Source organism: Heptranchias perlo, chromosome 10 (genome assembly GCF_035084215.1).
Source record: "Heptranchias perlo isolate sHepPer1 chromosome 10, sHepPer1.hap1, whole genome shotgun sequence".
Taxonomy (NCBI): Eukaryota; Metazoa; Chordata; class Chondrichthyes; order Hexanchiformes; family Hexanchidae; genus Heptranchias; species Heptranchias perlo.
This window is the reverse complement of record NC_090334.1, coordinates 5597579-5620216: the sequence shown is the minus strand read 5'-3', so window position 1 is coordinate 5620216 and position 22638 is coordinate 5597579. Positions and strand designations below refer to the sequence as shown.

The 22638-nt window shown below is 48.4% G+C and overlaps 1 protein-coding gene across 1 annotated transcript; it reads right to left on the bottom strand.

Moving 5' to 3' along the window:
* Nucleotides 1–1801: 1801 nt before the first annotated feature.
* Nucleotides 1802–22216, bottom strand: rpusd2 (RNA pseudouridine synthase domain containing 2). Its single transcript, XM_067990964.1, has 4 exons — nt 21920–22216; nt 7846–8060; nt 5324–5620; nt 1802–2724 (listed from the first exon to the last, which is right to left on the bottom strand). Exons 1-4 carry the CDS (start codon nt 22155–22157, stop codon nt 1960–1962), a joined length of 1515 nt encoding a protein of 504 aa, XP_067847065.1. The 5' UTR covers nt 22158–22216; the 3' UTR covers nt 1802–1959.
* Between the last annotated feature and the right edge of the window lie 422 nt (nt 22217–22638).

The following is a 22638-nucleotide window of genomic DNA, read 5'->3' as shown; positions in this document are numbered from 1 at the left end:
ACTTCATTACAGCCTTGGTCCAAACATGGACAAAAGAGCTGAATTCCAGAGGTGAGGTGAGAGTGACTGCCCTTGACATCAAGGCAGCATTTGACAGAGTGTGGCACCAAGGAGCCCTAGTAAAATTGAAGTCAATGGGAATCAGGGGGAAAACTCTCTAGTGGCTGGAGTCATACCTAGCACAAAGGAAGATGGTAGTGGTTGTTGGAGGCCAATCATCTCAACCCCAGGGCATTGCTACAGGAGTTCCTCAGGGCAGTGTCCGAGGCCCAACCATCTTCAGCTGCTTCATCAATGACCTTCCCTCCATCATAAGGTCAGAAATGGGGATGTTCGCTGATGACTGCAGTGTTCAGTTCCATTCGCAACCCCTCAGATAATGAAGCAGTCCGAGCCTGCATGCAGCAAGACCTGGACAACATCCAGGCTTGGGCTGATAAGTGGCAAGTAACATTCGCACCAGACAAGTGCCAGGCAATGACCATCTCCAACAAGAAAGTCATACCACCTTCCCATAAAGTTCAACGGCATTACCATCGCCGAATCCCCCATCAACATCCTGGGGGTCACCACTGACCAGAAACTTAACTGGACCAGCCATATAAATACAGTGGCTACAAGAGCAGGTCAGAGGCTGGGTATTCTGCGGCGAGTGACTCACCTCCTGACTCCCCAAAGCCTTTCCACCATCTACAAGGCACAAGTCAGGAGAGTGATGGAATACTCTCCACTTGCCTGGATGGGGGACAGCTCCAACATTCAAGCAGCTTGACACTATTCAGGACGAATCTCTCCGACTCCATTCCCCACCCGCCCCCCCCCCATATCTGTCCGACTCCGTCCCCCACCCGCCCCCCCCATATCTCTCCGACTCCGTCCCCCACCCGCCCCCCCCATATCTGTCCGACTCCGTCCCCCACCCGCCCCCTCCATATCTCTCCGACTCCATTCCCCACCCGCCCCCCCCATATCTGTCCGACTCCATTCCCCACCCGCCCCCCCCCATATCTCTCCGACTCCATTCCCCACCCGCCCCCCCCCATATCTGTCCGACTCCATTCCCCACCTGCCCCCCCCCATATCTGTCCGACTCCGTCCCCCACCCGCCCCCCCATATCTCTCCGACTCCATTCCCCACCCATCCCCCCATATCTGTCCGACTCCATCCCCGCTCCCCCCACACCCCCATGTCTCTCCGACTCCATTGCACCATATTCTTGGCACTGATATGTTTTATTTTGCCTGGTATTGCCTACAGTAAACAAAATCCAAACAAAAAACAGGAACTGAGGTAAAAATCATAAAATGCCGTTAAATGATCCAAAGATCAGTCGCAGTGGTTAATAAAGATCATCGATGTGCATTTGCACCAACTCCAGTCAGATTGCGAGGATCCTGTCAGAAATACGTTACAGCAACAGAAACACATTCAGCAACAGTGTTGTGGTGCTCATTTCCCACCCTCCTCAATGGAGTAAGGAAACATGGGCGTGGGCCATCCCCGCTCCCCCATACCTTACCCAGGCGGCCACCATTCATTTCCAGATCCAGTTGACAGGCTATTCAACTGCCGAGGGCATCACAGCCAAAGCAGGACTCCTGGCCTTTCTCTTCCCATCCCATGGTGTATAATCTAGACCAGGATGCTTAGGCCAAGTGTAGCACCCCACAGTCACCATCTTAAGTCAGTCAGCTTAGAGCGAGAGGGTTACAGGCGGCCAACAAAATTAACACTCAGACTGAGTGCAGGGGGCGGCGATCTTCAATAAGAGTTGAATATATAAACAGCCTCATGCCTCTCTTTTCATGGAAATTACTGAACTTTAAGAGAATCTTGTATTATACATGAGGTACAAGCCTTCACCTCCAGCATCTCTGTCACACATACAGTTGCTGAACATTCAGGCCCTGTACACTTGGTACAGGTTTTATATAGCAGTTGGGTTTGCAGTCAGTATTTCAGTCCTCCTGCCAGTCAGCAGCAGCCCACCTGGGGAGCTTTGAGCTGTACTCCCAGTCCAGCCCTTTGTAGTGCAGGGCATGGAGGTACATTATCAGGTCCTTCGCAGATGGGTCCTTCCGAACCAGCTTGCACTCTCCACACAGAGTGTCTTTTACTGCCGCTGGCTTCTCTTCCTGGCCGCTGGCAGTGGCTTCAGTTACTCCCAGAGAGCCGTCGTCTCCTGCCTTACCCACGCGCTCTTCAGCAGCCTCGCTGTTCCCGCCTGTAGTCCTTACATTTGCACAGGCTTCAGTTTGGCTACTGGCTGGCGTGGTGGAGCCGCCTGTGTGGTCTGTGCCGGCCTCCTCCGCAGCACAACGGTGCGCCTCTTCTGGCAGATCGAGGAGATCCAGGCTCTCTTTCAACCGGTGAACGTCCACCAATGCAGTCAGCAGCTCCTCGTCCGTTTTGTCCACCTTCCCCCCTTTGCCCCTCTGGGGTCCCCAAGCCTCGGTATTGTACACTGGGTCATTAACAATGGGGTGACCCAGGTACTGGAGATGGACTCGGATCTGGTGGGTGCGCCCGGTGTAAGGGAAACACCGCACCACGCTGGACGTGCCATTGTAGCCCAGTTTTTGGAAGACGGTTCTGCACGGTTTCCCGGTGGGGTCCACTCGGCACACACCCACCTTGTAGGAGACGACCAGGATGGGCTCCTCGCACGTGATTTCACTGTCTGGAAACTCTCCCTGCACTCGGCACACATATTCCTTCTGCACCTGAAACGCAAGAGCACAAGTCAGCCTAGGTTATAGGTCAGGGACTGAACAGTAACCAGACACACTGGGCAAACCACTGCAGGGTGACCAACTCTTCAGATCATTGAGGTAATCATGGGGCCCCTCACGGCTCTGCTCCTCCCCATCACTGTAACTTCCAAAAACCTTAAACCCCCTTCCCCAAACTCAATGTTCCTCTGATGCTAGCTTCTTGTCTTTTCACCATTGGCGGCCGTGCCTTCATCCATCTCAGCCCAACTCTCTGGAATTCCCTCCCTGAGCCCCTCTGTCACTCCACCTCCCTCTCCTCCTTTACGACTGTTCTTAAAGCCCAGTTCTGTCACAAAGCATTTGGTCACTCCCAATATCTGCTCCTTTACCTCAGGGTCTATTTGTTGACTAGTTCTCTGTGGAGCACTTTGGGATGTTTTTCTACTTTAGAGGCACTTTGTGATGCTGGTGTGAAGATGCCTGTAACAAGCCGCTACTCTCTGCATCCCACACTGACCCCTGCAGTGGAACACAGTTAGCTGGTAAAAATCACAGTGTCATCAAGTTACATTGAAACTACAGCACAGAAACAGGCCATTCGGCCCAACTGGTCCATGCCTGAGTTTATGCTCCACACGAGCCTCCTCCCACCCTACTTCATCTAACCCCATCAACATATCCTTTCTATTCCTTTCTCCCTCATGTGCTTATCTAGCTTCCCCTTAAATGCATCTATGTTATTTTCCTCAACTACTCCTTGTGGTAACGAGTTCCACATTTTTACCACTCTTTGGGTGAAGACGTTTCTCCTGAATTCTCTATTGGATTTATTAGCGACTATTTTATATTTATGACCTCTAGTTTTGGACTCCCCACAAATGGAAACATTTTCTCTACGTCGACCCTATCAAACCCTTTCATAATCTTAAAGACCTCTATCAGGTCACCCCTCAGCCTTCTCTTTCCTAGAGAAAGGAGCCCCAGTGTGTTCAGCCTTTCTTGATAAGTATATCCTCTCAGTTCTGGTATCATCCTTGTGAATCTTTTTTACATCCTCTCCAATGCCTCCATATCCTTTCTATAAAATGGAGACCAGAATGTTTACACTACTGTGTGGTCTAACCAAGGTTCTATACAAGTTTAACATAACTTTTCTGCTTTTCAATTCCATCCCTCTAGAAATGAGCCCCAGTGCTTGATTTCCCTTTTTTATGGCCTTATTAACCTGCGTCGCTACTTTTAGTGATTTGTGTATCTGTACCCAGAGATCCCTTTGCTCCTCTACCCCATTTAGACTCTTATTATCCCAGCAGTATGTGGCCTCCTTACTCTTCCTACCAAAATGCACCACCTCACACTTATCTACATTGGAATTTATTTGCCAATTACACATCCATTCTGCAAGTTTATTAATGACCTCCTGTATTTTGACACATTCTTCCTTTGTATTAACTGCAACCCCCAATTTGGTGTCGGCTGCAAATTTTGAAATTGTAATTCCGATTCCCAAATCCAAATCGTTTATGTAAATTGTGAACAACTGTGGTCCCAGCACCGATCCCTGTGGAACACCACTTCCCACCTTTTACCAGTCTGAGTAGCTACCTTTAACCCCTACTCTCTGGTTTGCATCCATTCTGCTACCTGTCCCCTGGCTCCACATGCTCTGACCTTAGTCATGAATCTACAATGCATCAGTGAGTGTGGATGTGCTGCACACTGCCAGCACATGGGCTTGTTAAGGGGTGGGAGGGATGATGGGGGTGGGGGCGGTTTGGGGGCATGCCCCTGCTGAGCTCCCCCTCTCCATGACACTGATTGCCGGTGTACAATTCTCCACTACCTCACCCAAATGGTCACGCTTTGTGTGCGAGTCTATACAGAATGCATTGGCAGGCTATTCAACAATGGAAGGCTTCACAGCCAAGCCCAATCCGTTCCACAACCACCTGTACTTTCCAGCAGGGGGTCACTGGACAGTGGTCAGGAATGGGAACCCTGGCCACTACTCCCCTCCCCAGCCCAGAAGCATCAAAGCTGATGGTAGTGCAACTAAGTCAGTTGATGGCACTCTCGCCCCTCCGAGTCAGAGGGTCGTGGGTTCAAGCCTCACTCCAGAGACTTGAACACATAATCCAGACTGATACTCCAGTGCAGTGCCGAGCTGAGGGAGAGCTGCAATGTAGGAGGTGCCGTCTTTCAGATGAGACGTTAAACCTGGTGGATGTAAAAGATCCCACGGTACTATTTTGAAGATGACGAGGGGAGGAGTTTTCCCCGGAGTCCTGAGCCAACATTTATCCCTGAGCCAAAATCACTAAAACACATTATCTGGCCATTCATCTCATTGCTGTTTGTGGGATCTTGCTGTCCGCAAATTGGGTGTTTCCTACATTACAACAGTGACTACACTTCAAACGTACTTCATTGGCTGTAAAGCACTTTGGGAGGTCCTGAGGCTGTGAAAGGCGCTATATAAATGCAAGTTATTTCTTTCTTCGCACCGTCCTGGCTGAGAGCAGTTAACTCAGCACATACTAGGAAATCCTTGGGGCCAACATTCTGAGACCTGGTCTTAAGTCCTTCATGGATCTTCCTTACACTGTACCTGTCTCTCTCGGACTTGCTGGTCCATTTTCTTCGAGACCTCAAGTGTCCGGGCGAACATGAGGACCCCTGAGGTGAGCCTGTCCAGCCGGTGAATGGTGTGCAACTCAGTCAGGTTGTGCTCCTTTCCCAGGATAAAGATGACGGTGTTGTGTCGGAACCGGCCGCAGGGGTGGACTGGGATGGAGGCCGGCTTGTCCACCACAACTACCTCCTGGTCCTGGGCCAGAATCTCAATGGGCTGAGCGGTGACAGGAGGCTCATGCCGGTGGACTGTGTTCCGCATGAAATCGTTGTTCTAGAAGATGATGAAGGGAACCATTAACACTGGCAAGCCGCGTCTAACCAGCTCCTCGCGTCAATCGGACCCCTGCTGGGTCAATCAAATGGCAACGGCACGTCTCAAACCACGACCCAAGGGCCCAGTTGGACAGCGGTCAAGTGCACACAAGGCAAGGCAGACAATGTCCCCTCCTCTCCTGAGAGTGCTGACCCTGGTCAGGGATGAGTTCCGCAGCTCCCTGTACCCTCCCACCCCGTACCTCATTTTACCACGTGTGAGCCCAGGATACTCCATCACAGACCAGCCCAGTCATGGCCACACTCGCACTGTTCAACAGGGATAGTGAAGAGCAGTAGGAGCCCTGGCTGTCTTTGTTTATGCCCCCTACCCTGGGGAAATTGAGACCACACACAGTGAGGCAGAGGGGAAGATCTATAAAAGGAGGAAAGGGAACTTTCTGCTTCCCCTGAACATGGTCAGTGAAATGATTAAAGTTCACCGACCATTAAAGGGTGGACGAGGGCTCCCCCAGTGGCCATAGAGGGTAAAGGCAATGGCCAGTGGAGCACTAAACCATACACCTATTACAATGGCCGAATAATAATCCAAATTATAATTAACTGACCAACCTGTATACTTAAGATGCATCCCCACAACGGGAGTGCAGCCGAAGCCAGAGGCCAGGCCCTCTCACTGTCAGCCGCAAGTAAACCAGGTGCTTTATCCAGGACGCATAGTAAATACTGACGCCCCCCCCCCCCCGGGGACCCCCTGGAAACGCTGACGCACCCCCCGGGGGCCCCCTGTAAACGCTGACGCACCCCCCGGGGGCCCCCTGGAAACGCTGACGCACCCCCCGGGGGCCCCCTGGAAACGCTGACGCACCCCCCGGGGGCCCCCTGTAAACACTGACGCACCCCCCGGGGGCCCCCTGTAAACACTGACGCACCCCCCGGGGGCCCCCTGTAAACACTGACGCACCCCCCGGGGGCCCCCTGTAAACACTGACGCACCCCCCGGGGGCCCCCTGTAAACACTGACGCACCCCCCGGGGGCCCCCTGTAAACACTGACGCACCCCCCGGGGGCCCCCTGTAAACACTGACGCACCCCCCGGGGGCCCCCTGTAAACACTGACGCACCCCCCGGGGGCCCCCTGTAAACACTGACGCACCCCCCAGGGGCCCCCTGTAAACACTGACGCACCCCCCAGGGGCCCCCTGTAAACACTGACGCACCCCCCAGGGGCCCCCTGTAAACACTGACGCACCCCCCAGGGGCCCCCTGTAAACACTGACGCACCCCCCAGGGGCCCCCTGTAAACACTGACGCACCCCCCAGGGGCCCCCTGTAAACACTGACGCACCCCCCAGGGGCCCCCTGTAAACACTGACGCACCCCCCAGGGGCCCCCTGTAAACACTGACGCACCCCCCAGGGGCCCCCTGTAAATACTGACGCACCCCCCCAGGGGCCCCCTGTAAATACTGACGCACCCCCCAGGGGCCCCCTGTAAATACTGACGCACCCCCCAGGGGCCCCCTGTAAATACTGACGCACCCCCCAGGGGCCCCCTGTAAATACTGACGCACCCCCCAGGGGCCCCCTGTAAATACTGACGCACCCCCCAGGGGCCCCCTGTAAATACTGACGCACCCCCCAGGGGCCCCCTGTAAATACTGACGCACCCCCCAGGGGCCCCCTGTAAATACTGACGCACCCCCCAGGGGCCCCCTGTAAATACTGACGCACCCCCCAGGGGCCCCCTGTAAATACTGACGCACCCCCCAGGGGCCCCCTGTAAATACTGACGCACCCCCCAGGGGCCCCCTGTAAATACTGACGCACCCCCCAGGGGCCCCCTGTAAATACTGACGCACCCCCCAGGGGCCCCCTGTAAATACTGACGCACCCCCCAGGGGCCCCCTGTAAATACTGACGCACCCCCCAGGGGCCCCCTGTAAATACTGACGCACCCCCCAGGGGCCCCCTGTAAATACTGACGCACCCCCCAGGGGCCCCCTGTAAATACTGACGCACCCCCCAGGGACCCCCTGGAAATACTGACGCACCCCCCAGGGACCCCCTGGAAATACTGACCACACTCCTGGGGACCCTCCCTGCCAATATTGACTGTGCCCAGTGACCGCCCATATAAATTAAAATTTGTGCCCGTTGATCCCCTTTAACCACTGAAACACAGCCACTGACCTCCTTTAAACACCAACACAAATTACTGTACCTTTAAGACCGTGTTAAGGTCGGCGGGTTTCTCATTGAGTCGGATTCGGCCAGCTTTGGCAGCCTGGGCGTAGTACTCGATGGGCTCAACTCTGAACTCCGAGGTAAACACATCCCGTAGGGTCTTCCCGACCCAGCGTCCTTTACAGTAGGTCTGGAAATCATAATAGTAGGGAATCACCTTCCTCAGTCCGTGCTCAAAGTAATATTGGGTCTCTGAGGGGCGAGAATGGAAAAAAGGAGCATTACTGATCACTCAGGAATCACTAACCGTCCGGCTGTGTAAACACTGGAGCACACACTCTTCACACAGTTTTTCCCACTTCACTTCCGCCTCCAACCCTCCCCCAGGAATCTGCTGTCTCATGCTGGGGTACAGGTCTGTAAACCCCAGGCTCCCTCAGATGCCGAGCCCTGTGAACTCTGAGACGTCAGGCTGTTCAGCTGTCAAGGGCACTGCTGAGCCTGATGTCCGTGGGTGGGGCACTTTGATGGAGCTTGGGAGCCCCAGCTGTTAATACCCCTCCTTAACCTCGTGCACCAAGGCCAAAAGTAGCAATTCATAATTGGCCCCGACGCACACGCACACACACGCACACGATGGACCAGCAATGGGTTAGTGACTCAGGAGGTGAGGATGAATTTACTCACATCCCAAGAAGATTCTTCCCCACACAGCCCACAGCTCCCCATGGGTCAACCGACACTCACCGTGCCAGGCTCATGCACGAAGAACACTCCTTGGGTGTGGGGCCCGGTCAACAAACATGGAGCCTGGTGATAGCCAGCCCTTCTAGGGGAGAACACGAACTAAAATTCACCCGCCTGCCTCGCTCAGCAGCAGTGGCCAGCGTGAAACAATGAGATTATTTTAATATAGTCAGTGTGGGCCCGCTTCACCCATTAGAGACCACTGTGAAACAGTAATATTATTTTAATGTGGTCAGTGTGGGCCCCATCACCATCAAGCCAGATGATCAACCCTGGTTCAATGAGGAGTGTAGAAGAGCATGCCAGGAGCAGCACCAGGTGTACCTGAATGAGGTGCCAACTTGGAGAAGCTACAACAGGACTACATGCATGCTAAACAGCAGAAACAGCATGCTATAGACAGAGCTAAGCGATTCCACAACCAACAGATCAGATCAAAGCTCTGCAGTCCTGCCACATCCAGTCGTGAATGGTGGTGGACAATTAAACAACTAACGGGAGGAGGAGGCTCTGTAAACATCCCCACCCTCAATGATGGCTGAGTCCAGCACGTGATTGCAAAAGACAAGGCTGAAGCGATTGCAACCATCTTCAGCCAGAAGTGCCAAGTTAGATGATCCTTCTCAGCCCGCTCCTGAGGTCCCAATATCACAAATGCCAGTTATCAGCCAATTCGATTCACTCCATGTAATATCTAGAAACAGCTGAGTGCATCAGACACAGCAAAGGTTACGGGCCCCGACAACATCCCAGCTGCAGTGCTGAAGGTCTGTGCTCCGGAACTAGCTGCGCCTCTAGCTAAATTGTTCCAGTACAGCAACAACTTCGGCATCTACCCGATAATGTGGGAAATTGCCCAGGTATGTCCTGTCCATAAAAAGCAGGACAAACCAAACTCAGTCAATTACCACCCCATCAGCCTACTCCCAATCATCAGCAAAGTGATGGAAGGAGTCGTCACCAGTGCAATCAAGCGGCACTTACTCATCAATAACCTGCTCACCAATGCTCAATTTGGGTTCCGCCAGAACTGCTTGTCTCCAGACCTCATTACAGCCTTGGTCCAAACACGGATATGAGCTGAATTCCAGAGGTGAGGTGAGAGTGACTGCACTTGACATCAAGGCAGCATTTGACAGAGTGTGGCACCAAGGAGCCCTAGTAAAATTGAAATCAATGGGAATCAGGGGGAAAACACTCCAGTGGCTGGAATCATACCGAGCACAAAGGAAGATGGTAGTGGTTATTGGAGACCAATCATCTCAGCCCCAGGACATTGCTGCAGGAGTTCTTCAGGGCAGTGTCCCAGGCCCAACCATCTTCAGCTACTTCATCAATGACCTTCCCTCCATCATAAGGTCAGAAGTGAGGCTTTTCACTGATGATTGCACAGTGTTCGGCTCCATTGGAATTCCTCAGATAATGACACAGTCCACACCCACATGAAGCAAGACCTGGACAACATCCAGGTTTGGGCTCAGAAGTGGCAAGTAACATTCGCGCCACACAATTGCCAGGCAATGACCACCTCCCCTTGACGTTCAACGGCATTACCATCGCTGAATCCCTCACCATCAACATCATGGAGGTCACCACTGACCAGAAACTCAACTTGAACAGCCACATAAATGCCGTGGCTACTACAGCAGGTCAGAGGCTGGGTATTCTGCAGCGAGTGACTCACGTCCTGATTCCCCAAAATCTCTCCACTATCTACAAGGCACAAGTCAGGAGTGTGATGGAATACTCTCCACTGGCCTGGATGAGAGCAGCTCCAACAACACTCAAGCTCGACACCATCCAGGACAAAGCAGCCCGCTTGATCGGCAGCCCATCTACCAGCCTAAATATTCACTCCTGTCACCACCGGCGCACTGTGGCTGCAGTGTGTACCATCCACAGGATGCACTGCAGCAACTCGCCAAGGCTTCTTCGACAGAATCTCCCAAACCCGCGACCTCTACCAACTAGAAGGACAAGAGCAGCAGGCACATGGGAACACCACCACCTGCACGTTCCCCTCCAAGTCACACACCATCCCGACTTGGAAATATATTGCCGTTCCTTCATTGTCGCTGGGTCAAAATCCTGGAACTCCCTTCCTAACAGCATTGTGGGAGAACCTTCACCACACGGACTGCAGCGGTTCAAGAAGGCGGCTCACCACCACCTTCTCGAGGGCAATTAGGGATGGGCAATAAATGCTGGCCTTGCCAGCGACGCCCACATCCCAAGAATGAATAATAAAAAAAAGTAACCCTAAAGATAAGAAGATATAAAGTTAAAATAATCCAGAAACAGAAAAGATTATAGGAAGTAATAAGTACCTGAGAACAATAAAGCAGGAGCAATGAAAATAAGAGCATGAATACAAAGCATCAGCAACAAAACGGGGGAATTGGAGGCAATAATCAGAAGTGAGGAAAGAGATGTAATAGGGATAATGGAAACATGGCTGCAGACAGGACAGGATTTTCAGTTAAACATTGCAGGCTATAATGTATTTAGAAAGATTGGGACGGAAGATGGGGAGTGGGTGGGGTAGTTGTGCTCATCAGAAACAACATAATGACAGGAGGAAGAAGAGACATAACTAACAGGAATAGAAACAGAATCAGTATGAATTGAGATAAAGGATAGAAAGGCATCAGTCACACTATTAGGGGTACACTACAGACCACCAGATAGCAGAAAGGAAGTATAGGGAGAAATTGTAGGTAAATCTATGAAGTGAGTAGGAGGTGGCAGGACAAGTTGAGAAGGCTGTTAAAAAAGCATACGGGATCCTGGGCTTTATAAATAGAATTTATAATCGTTTTTAAAATCGTTCACCTGAAGAAGGAGGTAACCTCCGAAAGCTTGTGAATTTAAAATAAAATTGCTGGACTATAACTTGGTGTTGTAAAATTGTTTACAATTTATAAATAGAGGCATAGAGTACAAAAGCAAGGAAGTTATGATAAACCGTAATGAATCACCAGTTAGGCCTCAGCTGGCGTACTGTGTCCAATTCTGGGCACCACACTTTAGGAAGGATATCAATGCCTTAGAGAGGGAGCAGAGGAGGTTTACTAGAATGGTTCCAGGGATGAGGGACTTCAGTTATGTGGAGAGGCTGAAAAAGCTGGGATTGTTCTCCTTAGAGCAGAGAAGGTTAAGGGGAGATTTAATAGAGGTGTTCAAAATTATGATGGTTTTGAGAGTAAATAAGGAGAAACTGTTTCCACTGGCAGGAGGGTCAGTAACCAGAGAACACAGATTTAATATAATTGGCAAAAGAACCTGAGGGGACACTAGGAGAATTTATTTTTTTTAAAATGCAGCAAGTTGTTATGATCTGGAATGCACTGCCTGAAAGGGTGGTGGAAGCAGATACAATAATAACTTCCAAAAGAGAATTAGATAAATACTTGAATGGAAAAAATTGCAGGACTATGGGAAAAGAGCAGGGGAGTGGGACTAATTGGACAGCACCTTCAAAGAGCCGGCACAGGAACGATGGGTCGAATGGCCTCCGTCTGTGCTGTACCATTTTATGAGTAAAAAACACAATCATAATCATGGGGATTTCAACTACCCCCAAATAAACTGCCAGGGAGGAAGTGACAGGGAAGAATGGGATGGAGCATTTACAGTGTACACAAGGCTCCTTTCTGACCCAATACGTAAGAAGCTCAACAAGGGAGGAAGCAATACTGGACCCAGTAATGGGAAATGAACCAGAACAGATGAGAGAAATAAGTGTGGAAGAATATCCGGGGGACCAGGGATCACCGTATTGTAAGGTTTAAGGTAATGATTGAGAGAGATATAAATTGTACAAAGTCCAAAGTAATAGATTGGAAAAAAGCCATCTACGAGGGAATGAGGATGGAGCTAAGGAAGGTAAACTGGAGAAAAATATCGACAGACAAAGAGGTAGAACAACAGGGGACAATATTTAAAAGGACAGTTCAATAACAATTCAAGAGAAATATATTCCACTAAAAATATGAACAAACTGGCCAAGAATGAGATGACATCGCTAATAAAGAGGTGAGGATAAAATTGAACATAAACAAAAAGGGATAGGCAAAGTACATAAATAATAAAGGAAAGGATGACAAATGGGAATTTGATGAGCTTAGGAAAGAGGTTATAAAGACAATTAGGAAGGCAAAGAGGAAATATGAAATGAAAATATCAAAGAATATAAAATGAAATAGTAAAGTATTCTATAGGCACATAAATAACAAAAGGAGAATTAAGATAGGTTAGAGTCACTGAGAACACAAGAACATAAGAGTTAGGAGCAGGAGTAGGCCCCTCGAGCCTGCTCCGCCATTCAATCAGATCATGGCTGATCTTCGACCTCAACTCCACTTTCCCGCCCAATCCCCATATCCCTTGATTCCCCTAGAGTCCAAAAATCCATCCATCTCAGCCTTGAATATACTCAATGACTCAGCATCCACAGCCCTCTGGGGTAGAGAATTCCAAAGATTCACAACCCTCTGAGTGAAGAAATTCCTCCTCATCTCAGTCTTCAATGGCCGAGCCCTTATCCTGTGACTATGCCCCTAGTTCTGGACTCTCCAGCCAGGGGAAACAACCTCTCAGCATCGACCCTGTCAAGCCCCCTCAGAATCTTATATGTTTCTATGAGATCACCTCTCATTCTTCTAAACTCCAGAGAATATAGGCCCATTCTACTCAACCTCTTTTCACAGGACAACCCTCTCATCCCAGGAATTAATCTAGATGCACCGCCTCTAAGACAAGTATATCCTTTCTTAGATAAGGAGACCAAAACCGTACACAGTATTCCAGGTGAAGTCTCACCAAAGCCCTGTACAATTGTAGCAAGACTTCCTTACTCTTGTACTCCGACCCCTTTGCAATAAAAGCCTACATACCATTTACTTTCCTAATTGCCTGCTGTATCTGCATGTTAACTTTTTGTGTTTCTTGTATGAGGACACCCAAATCTCTCTGAACACCAACATTTAATAGTTTTTCACCATTTAAAATATATTCTGTTTTTCTATTCTTCCTACCGAAGTGAATATCCTCACATTTCCCCACATTATACTCCATCTGCCACCTTCTTGCCCACTCACTTAACCCGTATATATCCCTTTGCAGACTCCTTGTGTCTTCCTCTCAGCTTACTTTCCCACCTAGCTTTGTATCATCAGCATTGGATACATTACACTCGGTCCCTTCATCTAAGTCAGCAATATAGATTGTAAATAGCTGAGGCCCAAGCACTGATCCTTGTGGCACCTCACTAGTTACAGCCTGCCAACCTGAAAATGACCTGTATATCCCTACTCTTTGTTTTCTGTCCATTAACCAATCCTCTTTCAATGCTGATATATTACCCCCAACCCCATGAGCCTTTACCTTGTGTACCTTTCATGTGGCACCTTATCGAATGCCTTTTGAAAATCCAAAAATATACGACATCCACTGGTTCCCCTTTATCTACCCTGCTAGTTACATCCTCAAAAATCTATAATAAATTTGTCAAACACGATTTCCCTTTCATAAAACCATGTTGACTCTGCCTAATCATATTATGATTATCTAAGTGCCCTGTTATCACTTCCTTAATAATGGATTCCAGCATTTTCCCAGTGACTGATGTCAGGCTAACTAGCCTGTAGTTCCCTGTTTTCTCTCTCCCTCCATTCTTGAATAGCAGGGTAACATTTGCTACCTTCTAGTCCACTGGGACTGTTCCAAGATCCAGAGAATTTTGGAAGATTATAACCAATGCACCCACTATCCCTGCAGCCCCCTCTTTTAGAACCCTCTAATGTAGGGCATCAGGTCCAGGGGATTTGTCTGCTTTTAGTCCCATTAATTTCTCCAGTACTTTTTCTCTAGTGATATCAGTCACTTTAAGTTCCTCACTCTCATTAGTCCCATGGCTTCCCACTATTTTTGGTATGCTTTTCATGTCTTCTACTGTGAAGACAGATACAAAATATTTGTCTAACGCATCTGCCATTTCCTGATTCCCCATTATAATTGCTCCTGTCTCAGCCTCTAAGGGACCAATGTTTACTTTTGCTACTCTCTTCCTTTTTACATACTTGTAGAAGCTCTTACAATCTGTTTTTATATTTCTTGCTACTTTAGAATCATAGAAAATTTACCGCACAGAAGGAGGCCATTCGGCCCATCGTGTCCGCGCCGGCCGAAAATGAGCCACCCAGCCTAATCTCACTTTCCAGCACTTGGTCCGTCGCCTTGTAGGTCACGGCACTTCAGGTGCACATCCAGGTACTTTTTAAATGAGCTGAGGGTTTCTGCCTCTACCAGTTTACTTTCATATTCTATTTTCTCCCTTATCAGTTTTTTGGTCATCTTTGTTGGTTTCTAAAACTGTCCCAGTCCCCAGGTTTATTACGCTTCTTGGCAACATTATAGGCCTCTTCTTTCAATCTAATACTCTCCTTAACTTCTTCAGTTAGCCACAGGTGGATTACTTTTCCCGTGGAGTTTTTATTTCTCAATGGAATGTATATTTGTTGAGAATATTGAAATATTTCTTTAAATGTTTGCCATTGCTTTTCAGCTGTCAAACCCTTTAATCTAATTTCCCAATCTACCTTTGACAACTCGCCCCTCATACCTATGTAATTGGTTTTATTTGAGTTTAACACTCTAGTTTCTTAAGTACATTACTTTCAAACTTAATGTGAAATTCTATCATATTATGATCACACTTCCCCAGAGGATCCTTTACTGTGAGATTACTAATTAACCTTGTCTCATTACACATTACATAATACAAGATCTAAAATAGCCTGTTCCCTGGTTGGTTCAATGACATATTGCTCTAGGAAACTGTCTCGAATACATTCCATGAACTCGTCCTCCAAACTATCTTTGCCAATTTGATTTGCCCAGTCGATATGAAGATTAAAGTCCCCCATGATTACTGCATTACCTTTGTTACAAGCACCTATTATTTCTTGATTAATACTCTGTCCAATGGTATAGCTACTATTAGGGGATCTATAAACTACTCCCACCAGTGTTTTCTGCCCCTTGTTATTTCTTATTTCCACCCATACTGATTCTACTTCCTGATCTTCCGAGCCAAGATCCTTTCTCGCTACTGTCCTTATGAGATCCTTTATTACACCCCCTCCTTTTCCATTCTGCCTGTCTTTTCTAAGTGTCATGTATCCTGGAATATTCAGTTCCCAACCTTGGTCATTTTGCAACCATGTCTCTGTAATGGCTATTAGGTCAAACCCGTTTATCTCTATTTGTGCAATAAATTCATCTATCTTGTTACGAATGCTCCGTGCATTCAGATAAACAGCCTTTAATTTTGACTTTTTACCATTTTTCCCAGCTTTGACCTTACTTGTTGATGCTCTATTATTGGTAAACTCTGTCTCTTCCTGCCACACTCTGCTTATCTTTACCCAAATCACTACACTGCTCTATGCCTTGACTTTTCTCATTAGATTTCTAAATTTCCTCTCACCTGACTCCCCTCCCCACTCCCCCCCCACCCCCCTTTTTAGTTTAAAGCCCTGTCTACAGCCCTAGTTATTCAATTTGTCAGGACACCGGCCCCAGCCCGGGCTTAAGTGGAACCCGTCCCAACGGAACAGCTCCCTCTTTCCCCAGTACTGGTGCCAGTGCCCCATAAATTGAAACCCCTGTCTTCCACACCAATCCTTGAGCCACGCATTTAACTCTCTGATCTATTTGCCCCTATATCAATTTGCATGTGGCTCAGGTATTAATCCAGAGATTATTACCTTTGAGATTCTGCTTATTAATTTACACCCTAGCTCCTCAAACTGTCTCAGCAGTATCTGGTTCTACCCATGTCGTTGGTCCCCATGTGGACCACGACAACTGAATCCCCCCCCTCATGCTTCAAGTTCTTTTCCAGCTGCAAGGAGATGTCCTTAACCCTGGCACCAGGCAGGCAACACAGCCTTCGGGACTCCAGGTCGCAGCTGCAGAGAACAGTGTCTATCCCCCTGACTATACTATCCCCTACCACTACCACATTCCCACTTGAATGGCCTCCTGTACCATATTACCATGGTCAGTTTGCCCATCCTCCCTGCAATCTTTGCTCTCATCCATGCAGGTAGCAAGTACCTCGTACCTGTTGGACAAGGGCAAGGATTGAGTCTCCTCTATCACTACATCCTGAGTCCCCATACCTGCTTGACTTGCAGTCACACCATCCTGTCCCTGATCACTGAATGAATCTAAACTACTACCTAATCTAAGGGGTATGACTGCCTCCTGGATCAAAGAATCCCACAGTGATCTGCGCTAGTACAACTGTTGTTCACCACATACATAAAGGATTTGGAATCAGGAACTGGAGGTATGACTAAGATTGTACCCTTGCTCATTAGAATAGTGGGCAAGTGAACTCACTATAATGGCGTCTGTATGTGTATCTTTTTTTATATGACTTTGCGTGACTAAATACTCTGGTGCTGGATGTGTGAACCGTGCGGGGCTAACAGCAGAGCGGGGAGCTCTTAGATCACATCAACTTGCAAGAAAGGCAGCCTCAGCATTCCGCCTTCTGGCTTGTTTACACAAACAAATTAAAAGATGCCCTCGATGCATCGTAGTGTCTGCAGCTCGGTGTCTAGCTCAACAACTCTGAGCTGAAGTTCCTCGAGTTTCAGACACTTACTGCAGATGTGGTTGCCTGGGATCTCGCCTGTCTCCACCGATTCCCACATGCTGAAGTTATGGCACACCATCTGCACTGTCATTCTACCAAGAATTTATTTATTTACTTTATTAGAGTTTTTAATCACTCACTATTCTTAGTTTTATTGACTAATGAATTTATCAAGTTTAAATTATTGTTTTAAGCTCCAGCCCTAAGCTGGAGAGAAAAATTGAGCCAGGTAAACTCACAGGAGGGGATACTGAATATATACTTTACCTCAGTTTTCACTCAAAAGGCTACCAAAAAGTAAATGACAACTATAGACAAAGTCAAGAGAGATCTTACAATAGTTCAGATAGAAAGAAAGGAAATACTAGACAATCTAGAGGATAAGGCCCCGGGTCCAGATGGCTTGCACCCGTAAATACTCAAAGAAACTAGGTAGCAGAAACACTAGCATCCATATATAATAATTCAATAGAAAAAGGAATAGTGCCATGTAGCAGAATGGATTGAAAGATGGCTACAAAACAGAAAACAGAGGGTAGGAATTGAGGGAAGTTTCTCTTGAATTAATTTCCAAATCATTTTTAAATATATAAAAATGATTTGGAATCAGGAACTGGAGGTATGACTGTATAATGGCATCTGTATGTGTTTCTCTTTTTATATGACTCTTTTTATGTGACTAAATACTCTGGTGCTGGATGTGTGAACCGCGTGGGGCTAATAGCAGAGCGGGGAGCTCTTAGATCACATCAACTTACAAGAAAGGCCTCAGCATTCTGCCTTGTTTACACAAACAAATTAAAAGATGAAACAAGCATTCCTGACTAGTTAGAGCTGGGACCCTTATCAGATACTGGACAGCCATAAACAATGGAGCCTTTCAAGGCTGGTCCATGAAACCTGGCCTGGAATCTGAAGGAGTCAAGGAAGGCCTGGAGAATTATGGACTCCCAGCCTTGACTCAATGACAAGACCAGATAAGATGAGGCAAAAGAGTCTTGAGCTACTGTGTAAGGTGATGATTGGTTAAGACCAGAGGTGGGACACCAGCTGCTTCTGCGGACCCCTTATCGTTAAAGAAACGAAGAACTCAAAGCACCATTGGGCACCTCACCCTTTTGGGAAACCCCAATACAGCAGGGGCCCATGTCAATAGTTGATCCTGGGTCCACCCCCAAAAGTGGCATAAAAGGAGCACCCAGCACTAGTATTATTGTAGAGACTTGGCAGGAGTAATGACTGGTGATGTTGGAGACCAACCAAACAGCTATTCAACATTTCAACAAACGATCCAGATCGACAGAAGTGGCTCCAGGCGGAGCAGGTCTGAAGACAAGAGTTCCGAGAGGTCACCCCAGGCAGGGCAAAAGAAGTGAGAGATAACCAACGAACAAAGATACCCCAGGCGAGGCTGGAAAGCACTTTCTTCAAGGCTCCTGAGGCAGACACAACTCTACCCAGTGCGGAATGGTTGATATGATCTCTTGCTCTGCTTGTAAACTACTGCCCCAACACTGCGTATGTTGGTCCTTGTGTAAAGTTTAATAAAGCACCTTTTTAGCAAATTGCCCGCTATACTAATGAGCAAGGGTACAATCATACATGGTACTGAAATTTGCAGATGATACCAAATCAAGGGGGAGGGAGGAGGGGGAATTATAGCTAATAATGTGGAGACATAAACAGACTTCCAGATTGAGCAGATAAATGGCTAAATCAAATTCAATATAATGAAGTGTGAGGTGGTTTATTTTGGTAGGAAGAATAAGGAGGTCATTTATCCCTGGGAAGGTAAGAAATTAAATGGGGTCGAGGAGCAGAGAGGTGTGGGAATACAGGTACATAAATCACTAAAAGCAGCAACACAATCGATAAGGCCGTAAAGAGTGCAAACAAAATTTTTTTTTAATTCGTTTATGGGATGTGAGCGTCGCTGGTGAGGCATTTATTACCCATCCTTAATTGCCCTCGAGAAGATGGTGGTGAGCCGCCTTCTTGAACCGCTGCAGTCCATGTGGTGACGGTTCTCCCACAGTGCTGTTAGGAAGGGAGTTCCAGGATTTTGACCCAGCGACGATGAAGGAACGGCGATATATTTCCAAGTCGGAATGGTGTGTGACTTGGAGGGTAACGTGCAGGTGGTGTTGTTCCCATGTGCCTGCTGCCCTTGTCCTTCTAGGTGGTAGAGGTCACGAGTTTGGGAGGTGCTGTCGAAGACGCCTTGGCGAGTTGCTGCAGTGCATCCTGTGGATGGTGCACACTGCAGCCACAGTGCGCCGGTGGTGAAGGGAGTGAATGTTTAGGGTGGTGGATGGGGTGCCAATCAAGCGGGCTGCTTTATCCTGGATGGTGTCGAGCTTCTAGTGTTGTTGGAGCTGCACTCATCCAGGCAAGTGGAGAGTATTCCATCACACTCCTGACTTGTGCCTTGTGGATGGTGGAAAGATCCTGGAGTCAGGAGGTGAGTCACTCGCCACAGAATACCCAGCCTCTGACCTGCTCTTGTATTTATATAGCTGGTCCAGTTAAGTTTCTGGTCAATGGTGACCCCCAGGATGTTGATGGTGGGGGATTCAGCGATGGTAATGCCGTTGAATGTCATGGGAAGGTGGTTAGACTTTCTCTTGTTGGAGATGATCATTGCCCGGCACTTGTCTGGCGCGAATGTTACTCGCCACGTATGACCCCAAGCCTGGATGTTGTCCAGGTCTTGCTGCATGCGGGCTCGGACTGCTTCATTATTTGAGGGGTTGCGAATGGAACTGAACACTGTGCAATCATCAGCAAACATCCCCATTTCTGACCTTATGATGGAGGGATGGTCATTGATGAAGCAGCTGAAGATGGTTGGGCCGAGGACACTGCCCTGAGGAACTCCTGCAGCAATGTCCTGGGGCTGAGATGATTGGCCTCCAACAACCACTACCATCTTCCTTTGTGCTAGGTATGACTCCAGCCATTAGAGAGTTTTCCCCCTGATTCCCTTTGACTTCAATTTTACTAGGGCTCCTTGGTGCCACTCGGTCAAATGCTGCCTTTATGTCAAGTGCAGTCACTCTCACCTCACCTCTGGAATTCAGCTCTTTTGTCCATGTTTGGACCAAGGCTGTAATGAGGTCTGGAGCCGAGTGGTCCTGGCGGAACCCAAACTGAGCATCGGTGAGCAGGTTATTGGTGAGTAAGTGCCGCTTGATAGCACTGTCGACGACACCTTCCATCACTTTGCTGATGATCGAGAGTAGACTGATGGGGCGGTAATTGGCCGGATTGGATTTGTCCTGCTTTTTGTGGACAGGACATACCTGGGCAATTTTCCACATTGTCGGGTAGATGCCAGTGTTGTAGCTGTACTGGAACAGTTTGGCTAGAGGCGCAGCTAGTTCTGGAGCACAAGACTTCAGCACCACAGCTGGGATGTTGTCGGGGCCCATAGCCTTTGCTGTGTCCAGTGCACTCAGCCGTTTCTTGATATCACGTGGAGTGAATCGAATTGGCTTAAGACTGGCTTCTTTGTTGGTGGGGATATCGGGAGGAGGCCGAGATGGATCGTCCACTCGGCACTTCTGGCTGAAGATGGTTGCAAACGCTTCAGCCTTGTCTTTTGCACTCACGTGCTGGACTCCGCCATCGTTGAGGATGAGGTTCGTTTCCAAAATCTGGGAGGTATTGCTAAATTGATATAGAACCTTGGTTTGACCACACGGAGTATTGTGCGCAGTTCTGGTCTCCATTCTACAAAAAGGATATTTACGCACTGGCTCAGAAAAGATTTTCAAGGATATTGCCAGAATTTAGAGGATGCAACTATCAGGAAAGACTGAGCAGACTGGAACTCTATACTCTGGAAAAGAGAAGACTAAGAGGAGAGCTGATAGCGGTGTTTAAAATCAGGAAGGGGTTTGATTGGGAAAAACTGTTTCCACTTGTGAGTGAGTCCAGAACAAGGGGGCATAAATATAAGATGTCCACTAACAGATCAAATAAAGAATTTAGGAGGAGTTTCTTTACAGAATGGTGAGAATGTGGAACTCACTGCCACATGGAGTGGTTGAAGCAGATAGTAATGATGCATTTAAAGGGAGGCTTGATGCACCAGGGAGATGGGAATAAAGGGATATGGGAATAAAGGGATATGGGAATAAAGGGATATGGGAATAAAGGGATATGGGAATAAAGGGATATGGGGCAGGGTGGGAAGAAGCAATTGGAGTGAGAAGAAGCTGATGGAATATAAACACAGGCAATAGACCATTTGGGGCGGATGGCCTGTTTCTGTCCTGCAGATTCTATGTAAAAAAAAAATAAAGTCAGTTGACATTTCAGATCTTAAGATCCTTCCTGAGGACGGGGCCGCCCGCCAGCCGCATCAATCAGTGACCCAACGTGAAACAATTACATTAATTTAATGCGGTCAGTGCGGGCCCGCCCGCTTCAATCCCGAGGAAGGATCTTAAGATCTGGAAAGTCAACTGACTGACTTATTTCTTCACAGATGCCGTCTGACCCGTTGAGTATTTCCAGCGTTTTCTATTTTGGTTTCAGATTTCTAGAATCTATAGTGTTCTGTTTTTATACTATTTTATTGCGGTCAATACGGGCCCGCCCTCCCGCCCGGACCCATTAGTGATTTGCGTGAAACAATGAGATTATTTTAATGCGCTCAGTGCGGGCCCGCCCGCCCGCCCGCACTCTTTACCTCTGAAGTGCTGGTGACTGAAGCTGATGCCGAGATTCTTCTTCCCGGGCGGGGGCACGTAGCGCTCGCCGGCCCGGCCGCTCTTACACTTCTTGTTCCTGAGTTTTTTAGTCGGAGGTTGGCCGCTGCCCTGGGGCCCGAGTTCCGGCTCCTGCTCGAGCGCTTTCCTCTTGTCGCCGCCGGCGGCCCCGCTCATCCTCATCACAACTCGGCACAGGCGGCAGAGCGGGCACCTCATGGTCACTTCCGGCCTCGGCCGCCTGCGCCCACGGCCACGGCAGGACCCCGACGGGGTGTCCAGGAATCTGCCTCAACAATTATGTTGACATTCATTGTATCTTAATTTATTTTAGAAACAACAGGGCCGCCCATCTCCAGCAAGAGGGTGACCAGTGAATGTCTGATCCCTCCGCCAGATAGGAACATTAGGTCATAGCAGATCTGTATCTTAACCCCAGTCGACTTGCCTTGGTTCCCTAATAAAAATCTGTTAATCTCAGTTTTGAAAGTTTCAATTGACCCTGAATCTCAGCAGCTTTTTGGGGGAGAGAGTTCCTGATTTCCACTCCCCTTTGTGTGAAGAAGTGCTTCCTGACATCACCCCTGAACAGCCTAGCTCTAATGTTAAGGTTATGCCCCCTTGTTCTGGACTCTCCCAGTAGAGGAAAGAGTTTCCATCTACCCTGTCAAATCCTTTAATCATCTTGATCACCCCTTAA

Bases quoted from the DNA above. Each gene is read 5' to 3' on its own strand.
- rpusd2 (XM_067990964.1), bottom strand. From the start codon at position 22,157: ATGAGGTGCCCGCTCTGCCGCCTGTGCCGAGTTGTGATGAGGATGAGC. The intron at 8,061-21,919 runs GTAAAGAGTGCG...CTCGCCCCTCAG, and splicing joins CAGTCACCAGCACTTCAGAG to AGACCCAATATTACTTTGAG. The intron at 2,725-5,323 runs GTACAGTGTAAG...CTTGCGTTTCAG, and splicing joins AGCAAGTCCGAGAGAGACAG to GTGCAGAAGGAATATGTGTG.